Raw genomic sequence first — 26,980 nt, forward strand, 5'->3', positions numbered from 1 at the left:
TGCAGATACTGTCTAAAACAACCATGCCCTGACAGAATCTGTGTCAGGTGGAAGTTGACTTCGCCATGACGCCTGATGACCCATCCGGATAGTTCCGGGATAAGTCTATGTGTCCACCGGCCTTTTGTGGAATCAGACCATGCCCGCTGCCATGTGATCATCGAGGCCGATCTTGTGGTACTCCGTATGCCTCTAGTTCCACGTTGGTTGAAGCACTCTACGTCCTCGCTGATGATGATACCAATAGGCATCATACCCGCTAAGACGCAGATTGCGTCATGTGAAACTGTGCGGTACGCACTCGCCACTCTTAAGCACATGAGACGATAGGTGCTTTCCAGCTTGGCTAGATAGCTTTTGGTACCTAACGCCGATGACCACACCGGCCCGCCATACCTGAGTATGGACTGGACCACGTTGGCTAAAAGCCTTCGCTTGCTGCCATATACCGCAGAGCTATTAGACATCATACGAGACAATGCCGAAATAGCTGTGGAAGCCTTCTTGCAGGCATAGTCGACGTGGCTCCCGAACTTGAGCTTGTCGTCGACCATGACTCCAAGGAGTTTTAAGAACCGCGTTGACGAAATAGTGCAGTCCCCGACACTGATATTTGCTTGCTGCACCGACTTGCGGTTGTTAACCACGATAACCTCCGTTTTATGATGCGCTAGGTCCAGTTTCCTGGATCGCATCCAATCTTCAACAATGCTTATAGAGTGAGCAGCCGTCAACTCAACCTCTCTGATAGATTCACCGTAGACTTCCAAGGTGATATCGTCCGCAAAGCCGACAATCGCCACCCCTACCGGAAACTTTAGCTTCAACACCTCGTCATACATGACGTTCCACAACACCGGGCCCAGTATGGAACCTTGCGGAACCCCTGAGGTGATTGGAACGCATTTCTGACCATCCTCCGTGTTGTAGCATAGCACACGATTCTGGAAATAATTTTCCAGAATTCTGTACAGCGACACCGGCACTTGGACGTTCCGAAGCGAGCTGGCTATGGAGTCCCAGCTAGCGCTATTAAACGCATTTCTCACGTCGAGCGTGACAACTGCGCAATAACGAATACCTGTCCTCTTGGGCTGGATTGCCACCTCGGCTGTCTTAGTGACAGACAAGATGGCATCCACCGTAGATTTGCCTTTTCGGAAGCCGAATTGGTTCCTTGACAGACCGTTTGTACCCTCCGTGTACTGTACGAGTCTGTTAAGGATAACCCTCTCCAGCACCTTGCCGGCAGTATCGAGTAGACAGATCGGCCTATATGACGAGGGGACACCCGGAGGTTTTCCCGGCTTCGGCAATAGGACCAGGTTCTGTCGCTTCCATCTGTCCGGGAAGTGGCCAGCTTCCAGGCATCTATTCATTACTGCCCCGAATAATTCGGGAGCCTCCAAAATAGCCGCTTTAATGGCCATATTCGGGATACCGTCTGGCCCCGGTGCCTTGCTCACCTTTAGGGATTTAGCGATATCAATGAGTTCCTCGTTCGTAACCGTCACTTCCTCCCCGACCTCCAAACCGCCGTCGCCCACGTTACTTTGGATGTTCGGCTGGGAGGCCGACCATCCTACGCTATGGTCTGAGATACTGGAACGTCGGCCGTGGGACGACTCAGCGGTCTGAGGCCAGGGCCTTGGCTCGTGGCGCGGAAAGAGGCCCTCGATGATCCGCTCCAGCATCTCTGGCGATTGCTCAGCGGGCGCCATCACACCCTTGGTCTTTGCCATTACGACTCTGTAGGCATCACCCCACGGGTTCGCATATAACCTTTCAAAGCAGTCTCGTTTACTAGCTTTTATCCCGCTCTTAAGCGCTGCGCGTGCAGCAACGAGTGCTACTCGACATTCAGCCCTGCTTTCATCCGAACGAGCTCTTTGCATAATTCTCCTCGCACGAAAGCACGCTCCGCGGAGTTCCGCAATTTCATCTGTCCACCAGTAAGCCGGTGACCTGCCATACCTAGGACGACCTTTCCTAGGCATGGTAGCGTCACATGCTCGCGACAGTACCTCAACCAAATGATCAGCGTTCGGATCGGGCATACCGCGATCACCGCACTCTCTCCGGATCGCTTCCACAAATACTTCGGGATCGAAGTATGATGTCTTCCATCCAGTGTTGGCCCTACTCGCCGCCTGCCGCCTCGTTATCTGACCGACACCATAGCGGACCGCCTGGTGGTCACTGTGAGTGTAGCCATTATCTACCCGCCAGTCTCCTATCAGACCAGGACTGCCGAAAGTCACGTCGATGATAGACTCCGCACCGTTCCTACTGAAGGTACTTGTGTTGCCGACGTTGGCCAGATCTACGTTAAGCTTTGCCAGAGCTTCAAGCAGAATCCGACCCCTATGGTTCGTGCGACGACTTCCCCACTCTACCGCCCAAGCGTTAAAGTCGCCCGCCACAACCACCGGCCTTAAACCAGACAGCACAACTGATACTCGGTCTACCATCCGCGTAAACTGCTCGATAGACCAACTCGGCGGAGCATAACAACTGCAGTAGAACACTCCACCCACTTTGGCAACCGCAAACCCCTCGTCTGCAGTTGACACAACCTCCTGAACCGGGAACCTGCTTGTTGTCCATATAGCCGCCGTCGCAGACCTATCCGAGACCCAGTTGCCGTTTCCGGCAGGGACGCGATATGGATCCGAGACTATGGCAATGTCCATTGCTGACTCAGAAACTGCTTGGTGTAACAGCTGCTGAGCTGTGCTGCAGTGGTTCAGGTTGAGTTGTGTCACTTGCACTATGAACGTGGCTTAGTCGCCGGCGCACCGGCCGGGCACCTTGGACCTCCCGTTACGTGCTTTGCGTCCCGTTTACCGGTGCAGATCAGGCACTTAGGAGGCTCCGTGCAGTCCTTTGCTTTATGGCCAGCACTGCCACATCTCCTGCACAACTGGCTCCTATCTGGCCCCTTGCAGTTCCAGGCTTTATGTCCGTGCTCGAAACACCGGAAGCAAGCTTCCGACTGCTTGGACACGCTCAGTGGGCATACCGACCACCCCACTTTTAGCCTAGCAGCTTTCAGGGCTTTGTTTCCGTCAATCAGCGGAAGTCGTATGGTGGCTACCTGGGTCCCGGTCGGACCCTTGCGTAGGCGAACCGCCTCGGTTGCCACCACCACTCCACTTTGCTCTTTGAGAGCTTGTACGACCTCACGCACTTCGGTGATCTCGTCCAGGTTCTTAAGCTGGAGAGTCACTTCTGGTGTGAGAGCACGTACCTTCACTCCGTCCCCGAGCACTCCTTCCGCTATTGGCTTGTATGCGGAACTCTTCTTTGTGGCGTCCTTCTTTAGCTCGAGGATCATATCGCCCGTGCGTGAGCGGCGGATGCTCCGTACGTCCGCGCCCAGATCCTTGAGTAGGGCGTCTCCTCTCATGGCCTTCAGAACCTCCGAGTATTTCGACCCGTCGGTTTTCAGGATAAGAGCGTCGCCCTTCTTCGCTCGCTTTCTTGCCGGTTTAGGTGGAGCAGTTTTTTTACTGGAGCCTCCTCCGCCTTTTCTCTTGGCCCTAACCTCGGTCCACGGGCCACCTGTCTTGGAGCTTCCCGCTGGTTCATCGGTTAGCTCTGCCAACCCGCTAGCCTGAGGGCTTTTACCGATCAGGCGTTTTTTCGGTCCGCCAGGGGTGCTATCCCCCGGGGACTGTCTCGGGCGCTTAGCGGATGCCTTACCGCTGCTGGTAGCGCCTTCCGTAGCCTCCTGGGCCGCGTTACGACACTCCGTCAACGGGCAAGCGTCCGTTTGTACTGCCTTCGACGCCTTCACGGTCACCTTCTTAGCCTCTCCTGCACGGGCCACGAGGTCGTTGTGCGTTTTGGTCGCTGCATTCAAGGTTCTCCGAAGCATGAGCAAGCTCTGCTTCAGGTCCTTGGAGAAATTTCCGCGACCTGACGTGAACTCGATTATTACCTCGAGCTGCTGTGACGCTGCTACCACTTTAGGTACAGCATCTCTATTTTTCTCCATCGCCCTGATAAGCGCTGGGCCGTTCATCGCTGTGTCCGGCGTGGTAGGCATACCGCTGCCTTTGCCACCCACACTAGCGCTCCTAGTTGCATCCTTCTCCACCCTTGGTGGAGAACGCTGGATGCCTCCTCTAGCGAACGGGTTTTCCACCGTATCCACACTTGTTATATTTTTGATTTTGTCTTCCATAAGAATCCCACGAGTTGAGGGGAAAGAAAAGTCCGCCACATCAGAGCCCCTCATGATGCGGTAAGGGCTGATTACTGTGGAGGGCGCTCTGGTACTCCACAGGCTCCGTTTGAGGCTGAGTATTTATAGAACCCCCCCCACCATTCATCCCTCGGCACGGGTCGCATGACACCTTGGATTAGGGGTTTATCCATTCATGTTTTTACTTTTAGCCATAGATAATAGCTATTAAAACCATCCTCCTTTGGGGGCTTTGGACCCTCTGCTCAGGTTCTCGGTATTTTCAGGTTCATCGAACATGCTTCTACCGAGATCCGTCATTTGCAGGCGGAGAGTTTACACTCAGCCTTCGCATGAGTGCCCCCTTCTCTGTCCGCATACGACCCTAGTTTCCACCGGTTGTCCGATTTCCACTAAGGAGCGTATCCCGGATGGTACCACGAGGAGGTAGAGATAGGAGTTGCTAAATAAGAGGCTGTGGAACTTCGTGATAGTTCTGGAGCGCATTATTCAACCATTTACCATCCGTGTGTGTGTGTGTGTGTGTGTGTGTGTGTGTGTGTGTGTGTGTGTGTGTGGGTGTGTGTGTGTGTGTGTGTGTGTGTGTGTGTGTGTGTGTGTGTGTGTGTGTGTGTGTGTGTGTGTGTGTGTGTGTGTGTGTGTGTGTGTGTGTGTGTGTGTGTGTGTGTGTGTGTGTGTGTGTGTGTGTGTGTGTGTGTGTGTGTGTGTGTGTGTGTGTGTGTGTGTGTGTGTGTGTGTGTGTGTGTGTGTGTGTGTGTGTGTGTGTGTGTGTGTGTGTGTGTGTGTGTGTGTGTGTGTGTGTGTGTGTGTGTGTGTGTGTGTGTGTGTGTGTGTGTGTGTGTGTGTGTGTGTGTGTGTGTGTGTGTGTGTGTGTGTGTGTGTGTGTGTGTGTGTGTGTGTGTGTGTGTGTGTGTGTGTGTGTGTGTGTGTGTGTGTGTGTGTGTGTGTGTGTGTGTGTGTGTGTGTGTGTGTGTGTGTGTGTGTGTGTGTGTGTGTGTGTGTATGTATGTAATGATTTTTTCTATCGCCTGTTTCTCAGAGATGGCTGAGCCGAATCGTTCGCTATTACTTTTGTTTGAAAGGTATTATTATCTAGTAGATCACTATTGAGTTGTTTCGTGACACGACTTTTCGTTTAAAAGTTATAAGCAAAAATGTGAAAAATACGTGACACGGGTTTCTCCAGAACTACATGACCGATTTCAACGATCTTAGTATCAAATGAAAGCCCTTATTAAAGCTAAACTATTCAGGAATTTTTAATTGAAAACAAACAAGTAGTTTAAAAGTTATGCTTAAAAAACCTGTTTTGACAGAGTAATAATTATCGCCTGTTTCTCAGAGATGGCTAAACCGATTTATGCGCTATTAGTCTCATTTGAAAGATAATATATCCTAACAGATCACTATTGAATGATTTTTTGATTGGACGTTTAATTTGAAAGTTATGAGCAACCGTATACATCACAGCAAAATTAACAATAATTTATAATGATTTTAACCAAGATAATTTACCTAATTTCAATTATTTTAATATCAAACGAGAGGTTTTGACACTACGAATATATATGCAAAATTTCATAAGAATTGGTTGTACCGGTCAAAAGATATTAACCCTCGAACACTCGCGCCAACTTTTGTAACACAGTTACTCGCGCGCTCTATAACCCCAAACTAAAGAAAACGTGCACACTAGAGTTTTGGCTGGGAAAACTTGGTTTTAGGTTTATCGAACCTTTAGAAGAGTTTCTTGAAATTAAAAGCTCTATCGTCTGGTGGAATCTAAATTTTGATTAATCCCCCTAAAAGTGAAATAAAAAAATTATTTTTCTTCAGTGTCAATATAACACATTGATGTATTCTGCAAAGTTATAGAGCATATTATTACAAGAAATTTTACTGAAGACCGTAGCCTTCTATCGCTGCAGCTAAGATAGAAAAATCTTATTTATTGTATATGAATTTGTAAAATCAGTTTTTATATTTGTGCGCTTTTTGTAATTGTTGTATGACTTTTTCCTGTATTACAAAGTTGTACAAATAATAAAAATACACAACTTTGCTGAATATAGTATACCTCTATGTTTGCTTGTTTAGGAACTGTAGAACTTTGATTATAAAAAATACCTTAATTTTGACTACGAATTACTCGATTACCAGCAGACGGATACATTTTAAACATTTTACATTGGCTAGTTTTGCTGCATACAGACACCATTTTTCCGTATGAATAAACGAGAGAAAATTCCAGTTGGGGTCAATTGCGGTACACCTCGCATGCTTGCTTCGATTCTGTGATGGCGGTTTATGCCGATCTATTTTCCCAACAATTTAAATTATTAATGCATTGAATAATTATGATATTTTGCTCAGAATAAGTTTATTGAAGAATATACGTTAGTTAAACAACGATTTGTAACTTTATAACAATAACCTACACGTGTTGTACAAAATACAACAGCGTGAGTAAAACGCAAAGCCTGGGTGCTAATTCCATTATCGAAATTTGACCTTCTGTTGTTATACGACAGACTTCGCAACCAGCTGTTAGAATACAGGACAGTGCTGGGTCAGTGCTACGATCCTATTGGCTCTAACAGCCTCTCCCAGCCGAGATTCGAACATACGATGACTGGCTTATTAGACCAGCGTCTTACCTCGAGGCCAAGGGAGTGAGCGTGAACGTGACAGCGTGAGTAACCAAAGGTTAATAAAAATTGATGAAAATTATTCAAGAAAACTCTATTGATGTGAATCAAATAGAATGGCATTACAGGAAATTATGCATAGTTCAAAAACCTACAAACTAGACCTTTACTAGGCAATGTATATGTTAAAGAATAACATTTCCTCTTACAACTTACTTTTATTTGCACTTACTAAGATTAATAACAACTTACTTATTCTTACTCAGCAATTTCATGAAAAAAGAATCTATCAAAATTTAAAAGTGTTCCAATTTTGTTCAAATTTTGTAAACTCAATTTTCAAAATTTTTATGTAAACCAACACATTACGCAACGTTAACCAATAGATGAATTATGTTCCGAAAACGTGTTGATTTCTATCTCAAATAGCAAGTAAGACCGTATAACAAAGGTTCCTTTCACCACAAGGTGGATTAAATCGGGTTTTTTATGCAGTTTTTGGGACAATACTCACGAAAATATTCAAAGTATTATAACCAAAAATTTACATGCATAAATAAATTGTAAAATTATTTATCATCTATTTGTCATATTTGGCTTGTCTATGAAAATTCATGTAACGCAAAATTAAACTGTTAAGCCATTTTACGTCAGATTCGTAAAAACTATCTTTTGCTTTACGTGTTGCTGATAGGCAAAAACAATGTGCAGCATAAAATATATGTGTGTACTTGCACTTATGTTATGCTCAAGAGACGTTTTTCACCTTCAAAGCATATTTTTCAAGCTTCCTTTCGTCTTAGTACATGTATCATAGGTGCAGTGCCACAATTACTAAAAAGTATTTTCTTAAATAATGTTTTTTTCTTAAATAACTTTGGACACTTTACTTTTTGCTCTTACAATAAGTATAAAAGCAGTACTACTGGCACTCAAGTCCGCCAAATGCGTGTCCCAATTAGTTTGGGTAGTGATGTCCGAATTTTTCAATTATTCGATTACCGATTAATCGGTGAGCGTTGTCTGCACTAATCGATTAATTCAACTATTCGTGCCAGTGTTGTTCGATTAAAAATATTCGAATGTTTCTTTGATTGATTCGATTAATCGAACGATTATGAACGATTAACGAGCATTATTCGGGGATTATTCGTACTCATTGAACTATTCGATTAATTCAACTACTCGTGCTGGCGGTATTTGATTGAAAATTATTCGAATATTTTTTTAGCTATTCGATTAGCTGAATTAATCGAACGATTAACGGACATCACTAAGTTTGGGAGTGCAGCACAGCATTGAGGGTGCTCTCCCGCCAAAACAAAGTTTTATTACTTTGGGTGCCCGGTCATTGCGGAATCAAGGGCAATAAATTTACTGACAACCTAGTAAGACAAGAATCAGCTCAGAAATTTATTGGTCCTGAACCGTTTCTGGGCACCTCTACATTCGCCGTGAAAGGCGAACTGATGACATGGGAAAAGCTAGAGATAGTATCCCGTTGGAATCAAACACAGGGTTGTAGACAAGCCAAACAGTTTATCTACCCAAACCCTGCAGTAGCTAAAAAACTACGCACGTGAACGCTACGCTACGCTACGTGAACTACGCACAATCACGGGACTCCTACACAGCCCCGCTCTTTATCATTTAAAGAATATCGGCAAGGTTTCATCCGACACCTGCCGCTTTTGTAACTCTGAACCTGAAAGTTCAGCGCATCTGGCATATTATCACATTATCAAGGCACAACTTCTTAGGAACTTTCCTTCTTACTCCATATCAGGTATGGAACCGAAATCCCAAAACGGTCATTGGCTTTATAAACCATGTAGTACCGAATTGGGCCACAGGATTACAACTGTCTCGCTCAACTCCATCAATGGGTATTAACGGTACGTAAACTGTGTACAGCAATCGGGGCCTGCAACAAAAGACGATCATTAAGACTGTCGCAGTGGCCTTTTAACCCAGTGCCCTTCTGGCATACAGAAAAAAAAGTTTAAAATTCCTTTCGCGCCGACCGGTTTTGGGTAAGTAGTTACCCATCTAGTTAGACTCGGCCCCATAGATGGGTAACTACTTACCCGAAACCGGTCGGCACGAAGGTAATTTTATACTTATTGTAAGAACAAAAAGTAAAGTGTCCAAAGTTATTTAAGATTCCTACTAGTTCTTACGTTAGCACGACTACGTAATTGAAGTGAAATGTTTTTATTATTTATTTATATATAAGTCCAGATTTTTCCCTTTGATTTGGTGGATTCAAGAGGTGGATAGAGGATTATGTATACAGATATTAGATTTTTCGCGTATCATATTGCAACGTCATTAATATAAACTGATTTCAGTCGCTCATTTTAATCATGAGCAAATTTGGAATAATGTACGTCAAAATAAATTAATATTATTCCGTGTCGATAAAACAGCAGTATACGTCTCTCCTTCCATTTTCGTCTTACTGCTTCTGTCAACCCATGGTTTTTTTATAGTGTCTATAATCTCGAGCCTCCAAGTTGGCTTCGAGGTATAACGCTGGCCTAATAAGCCAGTCGCCGTATGTTCGAATCTCGGCTGGGAGAGGTTGTTAAAGTCAATAGGATCGTAGCAACTGGCCCTGCAATTGTCCTGTACTCTAACAGCTGGTTGGGAAATATGTCGTATAAAAACAGAAGGTCAAGTTTCGATAACGGAATGTAGCATCTAGGCTTTGCTTTGCTATAATAATCTCGATCGATAACTTGCTGAGCATTTATCTCCGACAAGCTCGGTTCCACCTTCTGGAAATACCGTGACCGCACATAATTGCGATCAGCTCCTAATTCCGATCACTTAACCTAAATAGTCATAAATACGTAATTGAAGCTAAATAGTCAATTTTTAGAAAATTGAGCCAAAATCTGTAGTAAATGAGTATGCTCAGTTATTGTGCTATGTGTTTATGCGTCAGATGTTTAAAAATGACTGCCTTTGTGATACCATGCACTTCAAAATAAATTAATTTCGACAGGCAGTAGCAAAATACGCCATCAAAATGTATTTTCTTAGCCGAAGTGTTAAGCGCACGATCAATTTTGCTAAGATCATAGCAGCGTGGAAACATATTAACTTCTTCGGTATTCTATGATAACAAGTAGATACAAGCATATATAACCGTTCTATATCAAATTTGGCTGAAAATATGCTGAATTTGCGGAATTTATGCCATTAAAGTGATTGATCGGAATTATGAACATAACTTTGTTTTCTGCTTTTAATTCCGATCACTATATCAAAGTTATAAACTCACAAAATGCATGCTAACGAAGTCGCTATTTGGATTTTAGGATTATTCGCAACATGATAACATGGTAGGATTATTGAAATCTTTTGACGTAGAAATACGTCTTACGGCAGGATGTCAATCCAAAATTTGGGGTCATGACAGCGTCACGAAAGAATGAAAGATTTTGAATGCTAATAGCTCTTCCAATTGAAAACGGATTTTGATCATAAAGCATGCAACAATTGTATGGCTTTCTTGAAAAGATTGTTTTGCAATCGGTAGATAGTGAAAATTGACAAAAACTTTCAAGTTAAAAATTTTCTATATATTTTCCTAATGATAGTTTTGCTTCCCAGGCACGGGTGACCATTATACACACCAAGCTTGTGGCTGCTCAAAACAAAGAAGCAAAAAAAACTTGCGTGTTTTTTTTTGTAGTAAGCAAAAATAGCAAAAAAAAAAGCATAGTAAAGCCTAGGTGCTACATTTCGATTTGGAATACGGATTTATACGACAGACCTCGCAGCCAGCTGTAAGAGTACGGTACAATTGTAGGACTAGTGCTACAAATCCTTTGACTTTACAGTGTCTTTCAGTCGAGATTCGAACATGTAACGTCTAGCTTATTAGACCAGTGCCGTACCTCGAGGCCAACTGCGAAGCTCAGACTTCTTGCTTTTCTAATGCTGCAAACATGCGACAGCGACAGTGCAGTTATAGACTCTTATTAATGCCCGTTCTCTTATTATAACAACATATTATTTTGAGGACTTAAGTTTTCTCCAAGAACTTTGTTAATAGCTGGATGCGTGATTTTTATACTGAAATACTCCGATTTTGGCACTGGCAAAAATATTCGGTTTTCACAAAATCACATCACAAAATAGCTCACCTACCAAAAATACGATTCAATTTTTTAAGCAAGATAGTACTATTATTATGTTGTTTGTTTTTCATCACTTACGCTACATATATCTATACCTATAAAAATGGATTTCTGTCTGTCTGTCTCTCTGTCTACCCGTATGTTCCTTATAGAGAGTGATTTGGGGCCAGGGAAGGTTCTTATGATGGTTAGAGACCCCTCTCCCACTAAGAGGGGGGGCTCCCATACAAATGAAACTCAAATTTCTGCATAACTCGAGAACTAATCAAGCAGATGGAACAATATTTTACATGTGGGTGTTTTTGGAGACAAGAATTTTTTCTATGGTGAATTGAGACCCCTCTCCACTTTCGGAGGGGGGGGGGGGGCTCCTATACAAATGAAATACAAATTTCCTCATAACTCGAAAACTAATTAATGAAATGGAACTATATTTGGCATGTGGGTGTTTTTGGAGGCATGAATTTTCTCTATGATGAATTGAGACCCCTGACCTTTTTAGGAGGGGGGGGGGGGGGCTACCATACATATGAAATACGCATTTCCTTATAACTCGAGAACTAATCAAGCAAATGGAACCAAATTTAGCATGTGGATGTTTTTGTAGGCATTTTTTTCTATGGTGAATTGAGACCCCTCTCCCTTTTAAGAGGCGGGGGGGCTTCCATACAAATGAAATACAAATTTCCTCATAACTCGAGAACTAATCAAGCAAATTTTAACAACAAACAAACAAAATTTGACATGTGGGTTTTGGAGACAAGAATATTTTCTATGGTGAATTGAAACTTCTCCCCACTTTAGGAGGGGGAGGGCTCCTATACAAATGAAATGCAAATTTCCTCATAACTCGAGAACTAATCAATTAAATGGAACCATATTTGGCATGTGGGTATTTTTGGACGTCATGAATTTTTTCTATGATGAATTAGGACCCCTCTCCCTTTTTAGGGGGGGGGGGCTCCCATACAAATGAAATACAAATTTCCTCATAACTCGAGAAGTAATCAAGCAAATGGAACCAAATTTTGCATATAGGGGGTTTTGGAGGTAGGAATTTTTTTAATGATGGTTTGGGACCCCTCACCCCTGTGGTAGGGGGATAAAGATTTTCCGTGAAATGATACATACCGCGTAAGGTTTTTCAAGAAACGGTATTCTGCGAAACTCTATATTCCACGTTATGGTCAACTGAGAATTGGTGTTCCGCAAAATGGAATATATATATATATATATATATGGTGTAAAACGTTTTCTATAATATTTGAGGTTTCTTCGCGAAAATCAGCCTAACGTAGTTCTACGCCTACGTCTGGAACACAACTTTTCTGATTTGATTTTTGCTATTATGTATGACCAAAACTTTATGAAAACATCAAATGGGGCCCAATTTTATTGGAATTGTAACAGTTGAACGAAAATAAAAGAAGGGGAATGTTTCATAAACCGCTTGTCGAGCTCTCGAGTACACAAATTTTATGAATGTTAGTCTAATGATAATAATGATCACTAACGCAAGCAGAAGATGACTGGTAGGGAGATTGTCGTCAGACTACATAAATGCAAAACATTTCAGATCCATTTGGTACAAGTTGACAATAGTTTTATACTTTCATCATGACGTGATCGGAATTAGAATCACCCCTTAAAATTGATGATCGGAATTAGGTGCACTGGTACATCATACCTTGATGCATTTTTTGTAACTTTCGGAAATAATTTAGGCAGTGTAATATTTTTCCATGAAACATAATTGAAAACGCTTGCTAAAGACACATACCATGTAAATAAATGTCAAAGCTTTATTTCCAGTGAGGACTCAAAGATGAATCATGCCTTGGATGATCTGAATTATGTGCTTTCACGATATATTTTTTGAAAAAAAATGCCTTCGGCTTAAAGGTCTTTCCAAGACCTGCCCCTTCTTTATCGACAAACTTCGCAGTCTGTTAGAGTACAGGATAGATACGGGGCTAGTGCAACAATCCTACTGACTCTATCTAGCAGCACCGCCTTGCCGAGATTCGAACATACGACGACTAGCTTGTTAAACCAGCATCATACCCCGAAACTAACTGGGCAGGCAAAAATAGTGATTATTATGCTTTAGATAATTGGGCGCATGGATGCTCTCTAGAAATTGTTAATTGTTGGCGGTACGTGCCGGGTACCAACTGAGTATTGAAGAACGGATCTCAGTGATGATTTTGAAACTTAAAGTCAATACCTATATCAATACCAGGTACCAGGTACCAATACGTAGCGGGGTTTGGAAATTTTTGAAAAATTATTAAAATGGCAATTTTTTTAAATAAAGGCGTTTTTAATCAAAATTCTCTAATTGAGACCTCATAAAAAACTGAGAAATCAAGTTATCAAAAAAACGGCTACGTATCAATTTAGATAACTCATTTTTTAAATAATGAAATTTTTTTAGCCAAATTGGACCTTTAGAGTCAGAGAACATGGGTTCGAACAAAAAAAGTTGATTGATTTTTTCGCCTTTCCATGGTTGTTACCCGTTAAATATCAAGAACTTTGTACGGGATTTTTATAATTGCTTTGAAATATTCTGCATTATGCAATGAAATGAAATGAAATATGAAATGAAATTATATGAAATTTTATATGATATGAAATTATATGATATGAAGTTATGAAATATTCTGCATAATTTATTTCGTGTGGTAAATACACATGTATATTATCACTTTTAAACAGTTAAATTATGTTTGAAGGCATGTCGAATTCTATCTCAATTGACAAATAAAATGGTATAACAAAGGTTCCTTTCACCAAATCGGGTTTTTCATTAATTCTTCAGCTACTGATGACACATTCCAGCGTTACGAGACACAATTAGTAACTATTTTTACGGTGTAAATTGGCTCTTGTTTCACAAAATTTTTAACAAATAGCTTGTAAAATTGGTGACTAAAGGATACCTTATGTTCCATTTGTATGCCAGGGATTTGGTTCAAAAGTACCTGACTTGCGTGGTGGGCATGGTGTCCCGTAACGCTGGAATGTGTCTGATAACTTTTCAAAATTTCCTAATTAAAAAACCTAAACAATCCAAATGAGAGTTTGTTTTCTTGTACTAGTCCAGCAAAGAATAATTCTCTCTTGGTTTGCTTACATTTGTTTTTGAAAAGTTACACAAGAATTCGTATAGCCGTTTTTGGTATTTTATTTTCGGCATAGTTCATCTTTAGTTTATGACTAATTATATATTGTATCATCTATTCTGCTTGCAGAGCCGGCTTCAATTATATTGAATAGTCGAACGAAAAAAGTAAAAGCAATTCTTCCATACTTGCATCTAAGAGAAGATAATAATCAAAAATCACTTCAAAAATGGTGATAGGAGATGCAACTAATAACGAGGAGACTATGTCTCCTTCTCAGCAATTTACACCACAGAAAGCCACCATCGAAAACATAATGAGCGGAATTGAAAATACTGGTACAGTTAAAATGAATAATCACAGGAAAAAACTGCGACAACGGTAATTGTCACTATCTTCTGCCAACGTATCTGTTTCGGAACAATTATTACCAAATTTTCAACTTAATCACATTTTGCTTATATCTTTTCTTAGATTTGATATTATCAAAAAACTTGGTCAAGGAACTTACGGAAAAGTGCAATTAGGTATCAACAAGGAAAGCGGTCAAGAGGTAGCAATTAAAACAATTAAAAAAAGTAAAATTGAAACGGAGGCTGATCTAATTAGAATTCGAAGAGAAGTGCAAATTATGAGTTCCGTACAGCACCCAAATATAATACACATCTATGAAGGTAAGTTAAAGTTACACATTTACTCACCTGTGAGGCAAACAAATAGTAGAAGGGAAGTGTCGTCATGGTTGGGCCATCTTTTGACGATTGCACATAATTGTCATTAGAAACATACGCATATATGCGTCATACACCCGTTTTTTTTATTTGACGGTTAGGGTCCCCCTTTTTGGGTTAGCATGTTCTCAAAAATCGAATGGAAATTCACACCAAGCGAATTCATTGAAAAATTGTATCTCAAAAATAAAAATAAACATTTCTGAGGTTTTGATATGTTAAGGTGAAATTAGTCGTCATCGATTCTGCCAATTTCAAAAGCAGTTTATTTGTTTAAAACAAAAATTCTGTTTCTGAAAATATATTCGCTGTGTTCAGATTGGCAAGAAGAACGCAGTATTTTAATTTTTATAAACAGAATCCCGCTTTCGAGCCGGAAAACTGCTTCCGAACTGCTAGTTTCCCGTTAACTACAAAAAATCTAAGCTTTCAGGACACAAAAGATAAAAAAATAAGGGTCTCTTCGATAATTTATGCTACCTATCTCAATAATGTTAGTATTAAACGACAGATCTTAACGCTACGAATATATCTGATAAATTTTATAAGAATCGATCTTACTGGTCCAAAATTATTTGAAATTTTATTTAAAAAACTGTTTCGATATGAAAGAACAGCAATTTCATAAAACACCTGGTTTGATTCACCTAGTGGTGAAAGGAATCTTTGTAATTCCATCTTACTTATTATTTGGGGATAGAAATCGACTGGTCGTTAACACTATATTAGTTGCTTTGTATCACTTCTACTTCGCGATTAATAAATTATTAAATATCACGATTTACGACTTTCGTATCGTATCAAAATTATGAAAATCGGTGTAATCGATCAAAAGTTGATTTTTTTTAAAGGAAAGGCAAGATTGGCAAAACGATGATTTGTTGGGCCGCTCTAACTCAGAAAGGGCACCCCAAACACCAAAGGAAAAGTATGGGTCTAAAATATTCTAAAAAAGAATAAATTCACAAAAATTGAACAAAATCGGTGCTCTTTTAAATCTTGATACATGGTTTTTAAAAAAGTTCTTCGATTTTGGTTGAGTTTTGTGCCACGTATATCCTTCTAGAAAATACTACACTCGTATTTTTCTATTTGGTGCTTACGCAGCCCCTTTCTGAATATGAGTGGTCCCAATAAGGGTGGTTCCTTCTTTGATAATTCGTAACTTTTAAAACAATAAATTGATTTTAATTATTTTGGTATCAAATAAAAGCTTTTTTGATCTTTTATACGGGGTTAGAGCTCAAAGTTTTCAATGATTGCAATAACATTAAAAATATTTGTTTTTTCATGTTTTCTTGTTGTGTAGACCAAAAATGCATTTGTTTTTTTTTCTGGAAAACTGAAAATGTTTACATAACATGTTGATTGACATTAACACAATGTTATCTCTCTTAAAGAATTATCCTCACATTTTGTATGCTTTAAGTGAGCCGTTCTGATTATAGTGGCATATTGACCATTTTTGTCAAAAATGAAATTTTTGCATAAATCGTATCTCTTTGCATAGATATAGGGTAGACGCTCCATTATTCGCGTTGCTAAGCAGAATGTAATTTCTTTTTGACATAGGACTACGTCTTACTATACTGGGTCTATACTGGGACTGGGTAGCACTTTGTGAAAACGAAAATAGAAGTGTAACTCAATATTTAGTGAACGGGACGCAACACTAATAGTTCTTACAAAACGGATAGTTTACATTTTTGTAGAAGTGTAACGTTTGAATGAAAGATTTGAAATGCTAATAACTACTAAACTACTAAACGAAATTAAACAACTTATATGTCGTTGGATAGATAAAATGACCAGCAATTTTATGGATGGAATAAGACAGCAATTTTAAGGAGTGCGTAAGACGGGGGGCTCCTATACAAATAAAACACAAATTTCCTCAAAACTCGAGAACTAATCAAGCAAATGGAACCAAATTTGGCATAAGGGGGTTTCAGAAGGCAGGACTTTTTTCTATGGTATACTAGGACCCCTTCCCCTTCTAAAAGGGGGAGTTCCCATACAAATGAAAAACAAATTTCCTTATAACTCTAGTATTAATCAAGCAAATGGAACCAAATCTGGCATGTGGGGGTTTCAGAAGGCAAGGATTTTATCTATGGTGAATTGATCCCTGCCCTCTTTAGGAGGGGGGGGGCTCTCATACAACTACAGGTATACCTCGATAGGACGTACACCCGCGCATCGTTTAGCGTACGTACTATCGAAACGTACGCAATATCGAATCACAATTTTTAATATAAAGTATTATTTTTATTATGTTGAATATTGTCTAAAATTTCCAAATTTTAAAATATAATAAAATAAATAATCATCTTGTGAGCGTGTAGGGCGCTATATCTCTACATATTTGCGTCTGTAAGAGGAAATGCTTATCAACTTAGGGACCAATTACTTCAAGAAATGGTTTATTGATTTCACTGTTCCTGGTTTTCGCTGTCAGCTATTGTGACCAGTTAGCAATGTGTGATTATCTACGTCTTTATGAAAATTGCCAACAATTCGAAATGGTTTCGCAGTGGTCAATGTTCCTAACTTAATTCTAATGATTATTGAAGCAAATTTTTATTCTCAGTTTTCGTTAATAGTGCTGAGGTGTTCAAATTCGGAATATTTTATTGCAAGGGATCAGCATCGCTTGCTTTCGTATCTCGTTCGTTGCAAAATCTTTGACAATAAAATTTTTTCGGAGCTGTGACAATTACCCAGTTTTAAATTCGATCCAGTAGTTTGGACTTTGGAATAGTAGTTTGCATTGTAATTTACAATAATATTTGACTCAGGTGAAGGGTCGAAGTCGCAGAGCAGCAATTTTTTATATGTAACGGTTTGTAAACGAATTAGAACGCGTGATTTTGATGATCACCTTGATATCTTTATCTTGATTTTGCGAGAAACCTCATCCTTATCTAACAAGACGGATGCAATATTATTCGCCCACACAGTGGATTCGCGCGGGACTAGTGTATGTTTTGCTTACGGAAATAAATATCCAAGGTATAATATTCGTATAGTCGAAACGAATTCAGGCCCAAATACGTCGCACACGTTTTCTAGAAGACTATTTGTTTACAATGGTGATCGCGAAAAGTTGAGATAAAAGTTGTTTCGTTGGATCATATCTACCAAGATGAACCCTGATCTGTACCTTACTAACATAAATCCTATCCGGTGATACTTGTGGAGATGCAGTGGTACCTGCGGTCCCTAGCAACAAGTATCGGACTAATATTTTTTCCTTTTCCCATGTAGTACAGCCTTTTGGTCGTGGCCAGCGTCGTTATTGGTCAATTTTCAAAGTATTGAATCAGTAAAAATTGCACGAGTATGTGATGCTACTCCCAAGCTAATTGGACTCCTAATTCAATTGGTTCTTTGTGCAATCTTACTGGTTCGACTAATTACGGAGTGCAACTACGGGCATTCTACTTAAGCTAAGCTAATTATAAAATAAACAATTATCTAAATTATTTTAGAAAAAACACTACAAATGTTAAAAAATAGTTGAAAAGTAAAGCAATAGGAATCCAAAAACATTTAGTTTTTGGCAAAATTCTCTCTCAAATTGAAAATTTACATATTTTAATCGAACAAATCTAGGTAAAGGTTTGGTACATAGTTGCCAATATAAGCTGAAATGTTCGAGTCTCGGTTAGGCGGTGCTGCTAGATAGAGTCAGTAGGATTGTTGCACTAACCCCGTAACAGCCGGCTGCGAAGTCTGCCGATAAAGAAAGGTCAAGTCTTAAAGATGTTTAAGCCCAAGACTATGCTTTATGGGACCAAAATTGGTCATGAAAATCGCCATAAGAGTACAATAAAACTCATATTGTTGCTTGGGCAGTATCTGCAAACAAACGAATATAACATTGCCTGCTGTTCCCCCCATCGCAGTTGGAAAGATTGTGAATCGCAGAAATGGTTAATTTTCTGAGCCAAAATCTGCAAAATCAGAATGCTAAGATAACTGTTATTTAGAACGTATATTTGATTAATTTACTATTTGGGAATTGTTTTTAATTTTAAAATAATGGTTTTTACATAACAGAAATAACTGATATTACCGCCATCCGGGGTGACATTGGGCCACGGGGGTGAGATTGTGCCAAAAACCAAAAATGTTTATTTGTGAAAATTTATTATATCTGTAGAAACTGGTGACTTAAATTCAAAATGATGATGAACATAACATATTTATTCATAACTTAGAATGGAAAACAGATAATATTAGCAAACTATTTAGCCTAAACAGGGTTTCAAAATTCGCGATCAAAAATACGTGGAAATAACGCTTGAAAAAAATGTCCCGCATAAACCAACCCAAACAAGAAATCGCATCAACTTGCTATCTTGAAGGTATATAAACTAATCATTTACAATGTTTTGAAAGGTTATTATGCGTTGGATAAGTTTTGATTACGAAAATAATATTTTTCGAAACTTTGTACTTTTCGAGCTTCACGGGAGTGAGATTGTGCCAAGCCATAATGATCGATCCAATTTGTGGATTTCACATACACAACAAAAATACGTCAGTATACACCAGCATACTCACATTCTTTACTATTGAGCACAATATTTTGACAGATTAGATTGCATCATCCATTTTGGAGCAAACTGCATCATATGTCTGCTGAATAATTTAAACTAATTTTTACTTTTTCTCTGGAAATTTCAGATACTTTGAATAAACACTCTAATATAAGACGAATATATTATACCGTGTATAAACTGCAAGTTTTAAGGAGGGGGAAGGGGGGTAGGATAGGCCACAAGTTCTGCGGCCGCGGGTTCTTGAAGGAAGTAATGGTTACTTTTGTTAAATAATCAAATAGGTATGCTTCCTTAGGATACACTCCTTCATATATCTCCCCCTTGTTAACCCTAGAAACGCTACTGGCTATATAAAGGCTCTCCATTGACTACGAACTCATTTTTAGTTATTTCAGACCACTCCGGGTTATTTTCGTTCATATTTTTTGTATGATGCGTTGTTTTTGGTCGGCCCCCTGCCCCTAATAGTCCACTTAGTTCATGGACGACCCCATGTGAACTACTTTATACTGATCTTCATGTGTATTGTTTATAAACATGCTAATGTTCACTGTTTAGGTTTTTAGCCTAACTTTATGTTTTTGGCACAATGTCACCCCCTAGAAGGGGTGAGATTGTGCCAAAGTTGATGCACTTCCAGTAAAATTAGGTTTCATTGTAACTAGACCATCTCTACGGTAGTTGTTAATTGAACAGTTTAGTATATATTGACAGCTTCGAAATCAACTTAGTTCCTAAATTGTGTGTATACTGAGCTAAAGAACAAAAATATATACTTTTTTGGCACAATCTCGCCCCGGATGACGGTATTCAAAAATTTAGAGTTATTGAATGCGTTTTTGCTTGTATTGACTCATATATATTCATAAAAAAGTGTCTGCTTTATATAGAAAATAAAAAAAAACATTGCTGGAAAATGTACGTACTATCGAGGCAAAATGTACGTATTATGGAGGGTACGTATTATCGAGGGTACGTACTAACGAGGGTACGTACTAACGAGGGTACGTACTATGGAGGTATACCTGTAATATACAAATTTTCTCATAACTCGAGAACTAATCAAGCAAATGGAACCAAATGTTCCATTTGGCGAGTGGGAGTTTTTGGAGGAAATCATTTTTTCTATTGTGTACTGTGACCCCCTAGAAGCGGGGCTCTCATACAAATGAAACACAATTTTCCTCATAACTCAAGAACTAATCAAGCAAATGGAACCAAACTTGGCAAGTGTGGATTTTAGAAGGCAGGATTTTTTTCTATGGTGTACTGAGACGTATCCGTCTTTTAACAGGGGGCTTCTATACAAATGAAACACAAATTTCCTCATAATTCGAGAACTAATCAAGCAAATGGAACCAAATTTGGCATGTGCGGGTTTTTGGAGGCATGAGTTTTATTTATAATGGTTGGTCACTCCTCACCCCTGTGGTAGGAGAGTAAGGACTATCATACAAATAAAACAGAAATTTTTGCGTATGTGCCATATTTTCTGCTACAAGCGGTAAGCTGTAAAAGTAAACAAGTAAAACCTTCTCGCAGCAAAAGACCGTGAATCGACGCCGCTAACTTATATGCCTTTTGCCATTCATATCAAAAGAGAAGGACATTGGAATGGCACGTTATATGTCCGATGAACGTGCTTTGGCTTTAGTGTTATTTGTAACCAATGGCCCTTTTAAAGGCCACAAGCGAGTTAAAGTAAGGTTATTGAAATATGTCAAGCTACGCAGAATCATATACAATAATCTGTGGGATGGTCATTCATTACTATTTCAACCTTTATAATGCACACAAGCGATTTTTAAAAGAAATCTCTATTTCTCAACTGTATTTTCAAAGCCACCATTGCATTCAATGAAGAATTGAATCTGAATATTTTGCTCTTCTCTTTTAAACAATCACTTAAACAATGGATTTCCTATAGATTCCTATAAACACACATATGCCAGAAATGCAGTTTATATTAATCTTAGATCTAATGATCTGATATAGTCCTACGTCACCGTTTCGTACAACCCTTAGGGCTGTATGTCTTGTAGTTTTTCTTATTTATTGAGGTATATGCTTCAATTAATGCTTGTGAGATATAAATTTATCAAACACAAGGTATTTGTCACAAGACAATATAATTGCATTCGTTGTACGAGAAGCTTTATAAACAAAAATATGAATTTTCCGATTCAATTATGTTGTACCAATAGTTGCGCCAATGTTCCCTTAATTAAGTTTGGTGTTCCTTTAATTGTGTTATTCCGTATACATTGCTAGGTTGCTAGGTGAAAAAACATTGTAGCTCAACTATAGAAATGAGTGCCTATAGTTGTGTTCAGGGATGGAAAAAACTACAAGGTATACAGCCCTAAGGGTTGTACGAAAGAGTGGCGTAGGACTATATCATATCATCAGATCAAAGACTAATGTAAACAGCATTTCTGGCATATGTATGTTTACAAGAATCTGTGAGTGCGATTGTTTAAGTGAATGTTTAAAAGGAAGAGCGAAATATTCAGATTCAATTCTTCATTTAATGCAATGGTGGCTTTGAAAATACGTGGACGGGGGTTCATAAGTACAATGCCTGCAACCTTTGAGACATAGAAATTTCTTTTAAAAATCAATTGTGTGCATCATAAAGGTTGAAATGGTAATGAATTATCCTCCTACCATAGGGGTGAGGGGTCTCAAAGCATCATAAAATAAATAAATTCATGCCTCCACAAAACCACAAAATTTGGTGCCATTTGCTTGTCTAGTTCTCGATTTATAAAGAAATTTGTATTTCATTTGTATGGGCTCTCCCCTTCTTAAAGAAAGCAAAGGTTCTAATCCACCATAGAAAAAATTCCCCCCCCCCGGGTGGGTTTCATTATACCAGAGAAAATATTCCTGCCTTCTGAAACCCCCACTTGCCAAATTTGGTTTCAGTTACTTGTTTGGTTCTAGAGTTATGAGGAACTTTGTATTTCATTTGGATGAGAGCCACCCTTCTTAAAAGAAGAAGGGATCTCAGTACACCATAGAAAAACATCTTACCTCCAAAAAACCCCACAAGTCAAGTTTGGTTCCTTTTGCTAGAATAGTTCTCGAGTTATGAGGAAATTTGAATATTATTTGTATTGGTGCCCCCCTCCTAAAGAGGGGCGGGTCTTAATTTACCATAGAAAAAAATCTTGCCTTCTGAAACCCCTACATTCCAAATTTGGTTCCATTTGCTTGATTAGTTCTAGAGTATTGGGGAAATTTGTATTTCATTTGTACGGGAGCCCCCCCTCTTACGCCCCCCTTAAAATTGCACGCTTACTCCCTAAAAAATTGATGGTCATTTTATCTATCCAACGACATATAAATTGTTTAGTTTTGTTCAGTAGTATAGTAGTTATTAGCATTTGAAATCTTTCATTCAAACGTTACAGTTTTATTTTCATTTTCACAAAGTGCTACCAGGTCCCAGTATAGTAAACAAAGACGTAGTCCTATGTCAAAAAATCGCTTTTAGCGATCAAGATCATAGGAGCGATCAGATTCAGATTCATAGACATCACTACTTACATGCTCATTTGAATGCAGCGCCTCAACGAAACAGAATTCGAAAAAGTAGTATAAAGGCAATTGTAGAGCTAATTATTATCTACATTATTGTTGAAGAAAGTATAGTTCTATCTTTTGTATTTACGGCGCTATGCGATTGCTACCCCGTTGGTAGCAAAAAGAGCGCTCATTTGGCTACCAACGGGGGTAGCAATCGCATAACGCCGTAAATACAAAAGATAGAACTATACTTTCTTCAACAATAATGTAGATAATAATTAGCTCTACAATTGCCTTTATACTACTTTTTCGAATTCTGTTTCGTTGTGGCGCTGCATTCAAATGAGCATGTAAGTAGTGATGTCAATGAATCTGAATCTAATCGCTCCTATGATCTTGATCGCTAAAAGCGATTTTTTGACATAGGACTACGTCTTTGTTTACTATACTGGGACCCTTTACACTTCTTTTTCGAGTTTTGTTTCGTTGAGGCGCTGCAGTCAAATGAGCATCTACTGAGCAAAAAACCGAGAATGAAGCCTGCTTACAAGCGACAAACACTTTGTCGCCATCCGCACAGATTATGACAAACCTCATGTCAGATCATGTTCATTGCATGATTGCGTTGAGAAATATAACAGATACAGACGACTGGTTTTGTGCATCGCATGAATCGCAATACAAACAACATGTGTGACCTTTTTTCTCGCAGCTAGGTAAAATGTAACACTATGATCGACTGCTGAGACTGTTTAGAGAACAAAACTTTGTGATCAACGCTAAAGATTCACTGTTTGTCATTATCTGTACGGATCGTGATCTGTGCGTATGGCGATAACTCACAGATTTTATCAAAATCACTGATCTTCCATCCCTGGTTGTGTTGGATTTCAGAAAATCGGCATTTTAGCAAATAATGCTTTAATTTTAAATGTTATAGTCTAACTACCAATACTCCTAAGATCTTGTTTTATATAATGAACGTAATTGTTTTATATAAAATGCTACGATGACGAAAATATGAATTAATAATAAATAGTAGCGTAACTATTGGTACTACCACAACTAGTGGATCAACTACCCTACTCTGTAAACAATAAAAATTTCAAAAAGGTTTCCAACCTGATTCTTTATATTGAATTTTTGGTTTGGAAAAGAATGACCATTCTGTTCCGCATTATAGTGGTCTATGTACATGCGACTCATTAATAATTGATATTCGACTATTTTTGATTTCAAAACTACATTGGAACACAATATTCGACTTCTGTCCGTTAAACCCTTTGATCTGATACCCATATTGTGAGGATTTTGCACTATTTCCAGTCATGTGCACAGTCATTTTCAGAAAACCGGAAGTCGCCATCTTGGATTCCAAAATGACGTCAGGGTTTTTCCAGCAATTCATTCCATTTATTTATTAATCGTTATGTTTCTGTCAGTAGAAGTGAAACGAAGCAACTAATACAACGATAACAGATAATTGAATTATGTTCCGAAGTTCTGTCGATTTTTATCTCAAATGATAAATAAGAGGTTATAACATAGGTTCCTTTCACCAATAGGTGGATTAAATCGGGTTATTTAAACAGACGATCAAAAAGCAAAAAAAAACTTCATTTATAATTTTTTAACTCAAATTCTAATACATTTTTTGCTTCCAGTGTTTGAAAATCGTGAAAAAATGGTTCTAGTCATGGAATTTGCGGCAGGTGGTGAATTGTATGATTATCTCTCAGAGCGTAAAGTACTGTCTGAAGAGGAGGCCCGCCGAATCTTTCGACAAGTTGCTACAGCCATCTATTACTGTCATAAACATAAAATTTGTCATCGTGACCTTAAGTTAGAGAATATACTATTAGATGAAAATGGTAATGCTAAGATTGCCGATTTCGGACTGTCAAACGTATTTGATGAACAAAGACTGCTAGCGACATTTTGCGGATCTCCGCTTTATGCATCGCCTGAAATAGTAAAAGGTACACCATACCTAGGCCCAGAAGTGGACTGTTGGTCATTGGGCGTTTTATTGTATACTCTAGTCTATGGTGCAATGCCATTTGATGGTGCCAATTTTAAACGACTTGTAAAACAAATTAGTCAAGGTGATTATTTTGAGCCTAAGAAACCGTCAAGAGCTTCTCCATTAATTAGAGAAATGCTCACGGTATGCCCACAACGAAGAGCCAATATAGAGCAAATCTGTAACCATTGGTGGGTAAATGAAGGATACGAAGAATGCTGTCTAGATCTTGCCGAAGAATTAGCCAATCAGACACCAGTAAGATTGGACGTATTACTATCTCTTGCACCACCTTCCGTGACTGCAGATCAAGTGGTTGTAGGAAGCGCCAAAGAAGAAGGCAAGACGAATGAACGAATACAGCGAAGTCATTCAGTCGGTTCTATCGTTGATATTGCCGGAACAGAAGCAGAACGACGCATTTTAGACATGGTAGCAGCTGGTGGTGAAGCGGCCCTAATGCCCAGTCCAACAAGGACTATAACACCTTCTGAAATTAGCCCAGCTCAGCCAAAGCGCAAGCTAGAACCAACCGTATCTACTGAAAATGCGTCCGGGCTTATAAAGAAAAAAGAAAAGGCAGCTGACAGATTAAAATTGGGACATTCTCAACCTGTGATCCCGGAGTCGATGGATGTCGAAAGTTTACCTCTGCCGCATCCTAGCTCAGCTTCGGAAGTAGTATCTACTACTACTACTAATATTGATTCTGTTGAAGCAGTACAATCAATACCAAATTCTCCAGTTGCTGCGAAGGACGTTCTAGAAGATTTACAAAATTTGGAAAACATGTGTGATGAACTACTCCAGGAAGCAACAACTCATACGATGAAAGATTCAACATCAGAAGAACCAGTGATCTCTACTGGTATACGTGTCAATCCGGCTAGCTCTACACCAAAGGTCGAGTCGCCAGCTAAAACAGTATCCAACGTGAAAGCTAGATTAGAAAAACTTGAAAAGGCTGATAAACCTACTGAAAAGGTTCCTTATAAAAAAATATATAATAAAAACAAAACTGCTGATCTTACGGCTGTTGTAAATCAAGTATCCAAACAAGATCAAGAATTTTCCCAGATAAAATCAGCTTCTAATTTAGAACGTAAAAATAGTCTTCCTGAAGATAGTCTAACTAAGCCCGCAGAGCGGCGGAAGTCTCGGATCCTTGAAACTGCGGAACGGTTTCAAAATATGAATAATCAAAATAATGACAAATTTAAGAAATTTTCCCTTCCCGGAGTCCCTACAGTAGGAAATTACAAAAAGGAGTTTGAGCGCAAAGCTTCAATGCAGAGTTCTGCTTCATCTGCCCCAATTAGGCCGTCGCCTTTTGAAATGCAAAGAAAACTGGAGAGTGATTTGACATCTCCAAATCATAGTCGCCAGAGTAGTAGTACTGACCTACAATCTTCATTTTCGACAAATGATGATACATTTGTTACAAAAGCAGACCAGGATGAGGTTAAAGAGAGCGATTCAAAGAGCTCAGTCAACAGTTTCTCACTCGAAGAAGCAAGGCGCTCAATGGAAAACTCTATCGCTCTATTAAATAAAGTTCGCACAGATGCCAGCTCTGTCAATGAACTTTGTTCTAAAACAGAAAACGTTTTTGTTTCGGAAGACACTGAACGGGAAAGAAAATTGAAGAATGCTCGAGAAATTATTGGAAACGCAATCCCAATCGGTCGATTACGGAAACCACCAATGCCATTTGGCGCTAACGGTCGCTCTGCCACAGGTGGAATTGTTCTAAGTAATTCTGCATCCAATAAACAGTTTCGATATGGCTCCGAGAATTCAGAGCCAAAGCTGGATAGCATGTCAATACCTAGAAGTAAGTATGAACGCGCTAAAATACAAAGATAGTGATAGTACTTGTTAGGTATGCGTTTGCAATTTAAGAAAAATACATGAGGCAGAAAAATTCTTTCACGAAATTCTTCGCTATAATGTCGTGAATTAAGCCTCCCAGTTGGTCGCGAGCTAAGAC

At 39.4% G+C, this 26,980-nt stretch overlaps 1 protein-coding gene across 1 annotated transcript in view; it reads left to right on the plus strand.

Annotated features, from left to right (window-relative positions):
* The window catches only part of LOC128733161 (STE20-like serine/threonine-protein kinase), a 75,396-nt gene that overhangs the window by 19,646 nt on the left and 28,770 nt on the right, over positions 1-26,980 (plus strand). Inside the window, exons 3-5 of the mRNA XM_053826805.1 lie at positions 14,267-14,518; positions 14,612-14,811; positions 24,632-26,824. Coding sequence (XP_053682780.1) covers positions 14,367-14,518; positions 14,612-14,811; positions 24,632-26,824 — 2,545 coding nt within the window. The 5' untranslated portion in view covers positions 14,267-14,366. The remainder of the gene's footprint in view (positions 1-14,266; positions 14,519-14,611; positions 14,812-24,631; positions 26,825-26,980) is intronic.

This window comes from Sabethes cyaneus, chromosome 1, assembly GCF_943734655.1.
Source record: "Sabethes cyaneus chromosome 1, idSabCyanKW18_F2, whole genome shotgun sequence".
NCBI classification, from domain to species: Eukaryota; Metazoa; Arthropoda; class Insecta; order Diptera; family Culicidae; genus Sabethes; species Sabethes cyaneus.